Source organism: Triticum aestivum, chromosome 7D, assembly GCF_018294505.1.
Source record: "Triticum aestivum cultivar Chinese Spring chromosome 7D, IWGSC CS RefSeq v2.1, whole genome shotgun sequence".
Lineage (NCBI taxonomy): Eukaryota > Viridiplantae > Streptophyta > Magnoliopsida > Poales > Poaceae > Triticum > Triticum aestivum.
This window is the reverse complement of record NC_057814.1, coordinates 394,852,786-394,858,414: the sequence shown is the minus strand read 5'-3', so window position 1 is coordinate 394,858,414 and position 5,629 is coordinate 394,852,786. Positions and strand designations below refer to the sequence as shown.

At 45.7% G+C, this 5,629-nt stretch overlaps 1 protein-coding gene across 1 annotated transcript; it reads left to right on the top strand.

The window, feature by feature from the left end:
- The first annotated feature begins 677 nt into the window (after positions 1-677).
- On the top strand, positions 678-4,045 carry LOC123164327 (glyceraldehyde-3-phosphate dehydrogenase 1, cytosolic). The gene is made up of 12 exons (XM_044581752.1): positions 678-900; positions 1,012-1,035; positions 1,130-1,230; positions 1,603-1,718; positions 1,793-1,892; positions 2,364-2,510; positions 2,599-2,659; positions 2,748-2,845; positions 3,122-3,264; positions 3,369-3,452; positions 3,542-3,631; positions 3,734-4,045. Exons 1-12 carry the CDS (start codon positions 897-899, stop codon positions 3,777-3,779), a joined length of 1,014 nt encoding a protein of 337 aa, XP_044437687.1. The 5' UTR covers positions 678-896; the 3' UTR covers positions 3,780-4,045.
- The last annotated feature ends 1,584 nt before the right edge of the window (positions 4,046-5,629 follow it).

The following is a 5,629-nucleotide window of genomic DNA, read 5'->3' as shown; positions in this document are numbered from 1 at the left end:
AGCAAAGGGAGTGGTGGGGGCCAGATGTGGACGGGAGAAGTGGATGAGGCCGACCCCGCCGTACGCGTGGTTAAAAAAGGACGCGCGCACTGGCTGACGCGTGGGCCCGCTGTCGGTGGTCGTCATAAATAAGACGACCGGTGGCAGTTGGGTGGCCGCTAGGTGGGGACGCGGCGGACTACGAGGAGACGCGCGGCACGTCCGCTTCGCGTCCGCGCCGACGCATTCTAGGCGCAATTTTGAATGGGAAATGGATCGGCACGGACGCCAGGCGGACACGGTTTGAATTTACGTCGATGTATTGGGTCGTCATTTTTGTCCGCGCCGACAAAAGAACGCGGGCGGACGAAATGGGTCGCCCCATTGGAGTTGCTCTTAGCCGCGTTATTTGAAAGCCGAGTAATTTTCTCCCCGGCACCGGAGGGAAAGCAAATATGCCTTATTCTTTCTTGCGCGAGAAACCACGCCGCACGAACGGCAGCAAATGCTCCTCGCATTTTATGGGTCCTTTCTTTCTTGCCCGAGAAACCACGGGCGGCCACCAGACGTGTACCTACCCCCAGGCTTCGCAATGACACGCGGGCCGCGCCGGAGGGCGGGCCCACGGCTCATCGAGACACCCGTAGCCGGAGAAAGGCGTGGAAGGGACAGGTCACCGCGCACCTCGCCCGAAATCAATTCGTCTGAACATTATAAAAAAAATCAATTCGTCTGGATTTGTTTAGTTTCCTCGATATTCCACTTCGCCTTTTCCTCTCCTGGCTTTATAAAACCGGCGGCATTAAACCCTCCCCACCTCTTCATATCCGCTTCCAGACACTTCTCCCGTCCCGTCCCGTCCCCAGCCAACCTCCCATCTCCGTCTCGCGTCGCGGCGGCAGTTCCACTCCCTCGCCATGGGTAATTTGCTCGTCGAATTCCTGCTGCTTCGCATCCTGATCTGATGGTGATTGTTCTTTGCTGATCGATTTTGCTCTTTTGCTCTTTCTGCTTGGTTTGGGGCGCATACAGGCAAGATTAAGATCGGAATCAACGGTGAGTTTTCCGTCTCCTTCTCGCGCGCACCTCTGGATTCAGCGATCGGTGTTGGTGTGCCTCTGTTTTGACTCGACTGGCTGTTTTTGCTCAGGTTTCGGAAGGATCGGGAGGCTCGTCGCCAGGGTAGCCCTCCAGAGCGACGATGTCGAGCTCGTCGCCGTCAACGACCCCTTCATCACCACCGAGTACATGGTATGCCCCTCGATCTGCGATTTTCACACGCTCCGGTAGCCAGATCTGGTGGTCTGAAAGGTTTTAGAGTGGTTTTACCTGTGATTTCTTCTGTTAGCAAACCTGCTGCTTGTGTTGTTCTGTTAGCGTTCTATGAGGTCTGAGAGTTCGCATGATTTTGGAGTGGTCTCTAGCTTGTTAATAGTTAGTTCCATGGTTATCCTTTTACGATTTGGTAATATATCCTGCAGTGTTATTTCTACGATCTGAGTATATTGTTTGTTCATTATGCTTGTAGTATGGGTCGCTTCTGTACCATGCCTTTAGATATCCTGATTCTGCCGGGTTTGATTGTTTAATTGAGTTGAATTCTGTTGTTTGTGTGATGTGCAGACCTACATGTTCAAGTACGACACCGTTCACGGCCACTGGAAGCACAGTGACATCAAGCTCAAGGACGACAAGACTCTGCTCTTTGGCGAGAAGCCAGTTACCGTCTTCGGCGTCAGGTAGTATTGATATTATAGCCTCTTCGGATGGTTTGTGTTGTGAAACTAATGTTTGATGTTCTTTTGCCAAAAAGGAACCCTGAGGAGATCCCGTGGGGTGAGGCTGGTGCCGATTACGTTGTGGAGTCCACCGGTGTCTTCACTGACAAGGACAAGGCCGCTGCTCACTTGAAGGTATAATTGATGTTCTGGTTTTCGCTCATTCACACTCTATTTCCGATCTATATGTATGCCTTTTCTGATCCTTTGAATACAAGGCTGAGAAAGAAACCTGAAGTTCAATTAGCAATTGTGTCCTGCTCCATGTATATTTATTTATTTATGAGAAACACACACACACACACACACACACACCCTCGAGCAGAGTTGAGCAAAGCAGAGTCTCTAATGCTGCTTGTCCCAATTTGTTTAGTTGGTTTGGTTGCTTCTGGTATGCTAGTAGTAAACACTGACTTAATTGTAGTACACTCAGTGTCGTAGTAACCATCAATTTTATTGCTTTATCTCAAATACTGTCTAGTTTATTTAATTATTTGTTTATGCTAGCTGTATGCAAGTGCCACTGTTCTTCAGGGACTTAGCTTTTGCAATGTATTTCCAACACTAGTGATGTGATGATAACTTACATTCTTCACTGAATATTAGGGTGGTGCCAAGAAGGTGGTCATCTCTGCCCCAAGCAAAGATGCCCCTATGTTTGTGGTTGGTGTCAACGAGGACAAGTACACCTCAGACGTTAACATTGTCTCAAATGCTAGCTGCACCACTAACTGCCTTGCTCCCCTAGCTAAGGTATGTTTTGTTTCTTCGCGTTGTCTTACCTTGACACACTTTTGGAATTGTGGATCAGTTTGTAATAATGTTTATTATCATTCACCAGATCATTAATGACAACTTCGGTATTATTGAGGGTTTGATGACCACTGTTCATGCCATCACTGGTAAGATTTTGTTGGTTGTTTGGCAGTGCTCTTAAGTTATCTGCCTTAGTAATCTCTTCAACTTGACATTGGTGTACTTGTCTCTCAGCCACACAGAAGACCGTTGATGGTCCCTCGAGCAAGGACTGGAGAGGTGGCAGGGCCGCAAGCTTTAACATCATTCCCAGCAGCACTGGTGCTGCTAAGGTATGCCACAAACAGCATTGTGCATTTGTTTTCTGACGCTGTTTTGAATGGACTGCTTACTTTTTTGCCTGTTGTTTATGTTGTGCATATTGCATACATGTTCTTCCTTACGAGATTATTCTGTGATTGCGAATTGAAATACTTGAACATTGTGCTTGCTTTTGTCATTTGTGAGCTCCCAGTGGACCAGATAATTGATTGCAGTAAAAATGGTAGTATTCAGTTTTCTTCTTAATTGGAGTACATCACTTCACCTAATGATCTGATGTGTTTCAGGCTGTTGGTAAGGTTCTTCCTGAGCTGAATGGCAAGCTTACCGGTATGTCTTTCCGGGTTCCCACTGTGGATGTGTCAGTTGTTGATCTCACTGTTAGAACCGAGAAGGCTGCATCATATGATGACATCAAGAAGGCTATCAAGTACGTTGTTGAGAAAGATCTACTTTCTAATTCCTGCCTGCCCATACTACGAAGATCTGATAGTGTACCCGAGTGTCACTGATGAGTATGGAAATTATTTCCAGGGCTGCATCTGAGGGGAAGCTCAAGGGGATCATGGGTTACGTTGAGGAGGATTTGGTCTCCACCGACTTTGTTGGTGACAGCAGGTATGCTCAATGTTGTAATGCTGCTGGCAAAAACTACCAGTGTTCTCAGATAGTAACCGTTCTCCATGTTATATTTTCTCATTTATTAGGTCGAGCATCTTTGATGCCAAGGCTGGAATTGCTCTGAACGACCATTTCGTCAAGCTTGTCTCGTGGTATGACAACGAATGGGGTTACAGGTGAGTTGCCATAATGGATTTGTTTCTACTACATGCCATCCAATGTCTCTGTTTCAACGCTTCAGCTTCAGCCTGTAACACTTGAAACTTATTCCTCTGCAGCAACCGCGTTGTCGACCTGATCCGCCACATGGCCAAGACTCAGTAGAGTGCTCTGCTTTCCTTTGTGGCGCCTGGTCAGAGGTGTCCCTGCTTTGTCTATGCGAAGAATAAATGTGGATGGCGTCGCCAGACGACGCCTGGTTCATGTTAGTTGGACATGAGTTACCTTCTGTTTTCCGCATCAACTAGTATCTGTAATGGAGTTGCTAATCAAGTACTCTTTTTTGGTTGTGGTTTGTGAAGAATATATAAATCGTTCAGTCCAGTACTTGTGTTTGCCTTAATAGAGAGATAACTCTATTAACTCTCTTACTTTCTGTGGGCTTTTCGCCTCGTCTGTGGCTGCTCGGATTTCTGCTTTTTGTTGGTTTGAGATTGTCGTTGGTTCAGATGTTTGATGCTGCGATCCTTGTTGAGAGTAGGACGTTTACTGTCGCAGTGGTTACTGTCGGATTGTTGTTAATGGTCCCTTAGGCTCAGCTTCCAAAACCAGATTTTTCCTTGTTATATGCTCTCTGGGAGGGTCGCTGCAAAACCTGCTAGCTGGGTTCTCCAGACGCCATATCAGCTTGCAAGGGAATGAAGCTTCATTATCTTTCACAAATATCATAATTGGTTAACTAATTTGACCTCTGATCCTTTTTGTACAGTCGGGGTGCATCAAAGCCAAGGCTTCTAGCCTTTCCTTTGACGGCTCCTATGCCTAGAAACCAGCCTCCGATATCAAGAGATTTGCCCTGGCTATAGTTCAGATTATAATTTGATTTACGAGGGCCTCCATCGCGCACTCCTTCCATTCTTTGGTTGGTTTTCCAGGGCCTGACTTGAGTGGGGAAATTTCTTTCAGCTAGAGCTACAATTGTCAGCCAGCTTTTCAAATTGGATCGTGAAATCAGAGGCCTTTCAGAGAGAGATAGGCTATGAAAGGGGGCTAAGTGATCTGCTGAAGGTGTGGGATGCCAAAATGCATTGATAGGACAGTGTCCGCCTTAGAGAGAAGCAACCGCGAAAGTGAGGGTCAACAAAATAGAAGAGAGAATGTCGCTTGAGTATGAAGAGATAGGTGAGAATGCAATGCCCCGAAAACCCGAGGGTTTTTTCCTCCTACGCAACATCAATGTATATTATTATAAAATTTCATATCAAAATTCAAAACACTGCTCGAGATACACAAATGATTAATTAGACATCAATGTGACAAGAGGCCAAATCAAAAGCCCAGTTTATTTATGTACTCCCTCCGTCCCAAAATTCTTGTCTTAATTTTGTCTAAATACGGATGTATAGTGACGTTTTAGTGTTAGATACATCCGTATCTAGACAAATCTAAGATAAGAATTTTGGGACGAAGGGAGTACTATTTAGTATCAAATTTGTCATTTTGTTTTCTGAGCTATGTTTTAAATTTTAGTTTGAGATTTTGAGACAACATACACTATTTTAAAATTTTAATTTGAAATTTTGTGACAACATACATTTATATTGTGTAAATGTGCTATTTTTTCTAAAAATTTAAAATATGCTAGGGAGTTCGACGCATCGGTAGCATCACAAGGTGGATCCTGACTTAGGCATGGGGTGCGGCGTTCTGAATTTTTCTAAGCTCATTACTCTTGGTCGCTGCACCTGGATCGGTATCATCCTCTGACATACCATTATCCTCATCAAACTTGTTCCTGATTGTGCCCCTGCTGCCGGGATCGAAGAAGCCCATACAAGATAGTCAGCAGCAGAACGACACTCCCTTCCCCTGCTCCAGTTTAAAGGCAACTGAACAAATCGGCGCACACCCTCCGCATCCTGAGCTCGGCCCATTTTTCTTCTTTTTCAACCTTCATAAGGTGACACGGGTCTTGAGATTCGAACTCAGAACCTCACCGTTTTCTTCCAAATTTA

Coding starts and splice junctions, on each gene's coding strand:
- LOC123164327 (XM_044581752.1), top strand. Junction 1,719..1,792: donor GTTACCGTCTTCGGCGTCAG/GTAGTATTGATA, acceptor TTTGCCAAAAAG/GAACCCTGAGGAGATCCCGT. Junction 1,893..2,363: donor AGGCCGCTGCTCACTTGAAG/GTATAATTGATG, acceptor ACTGAATATTAG/GGTGGTGCCAAGAAGGTGGT.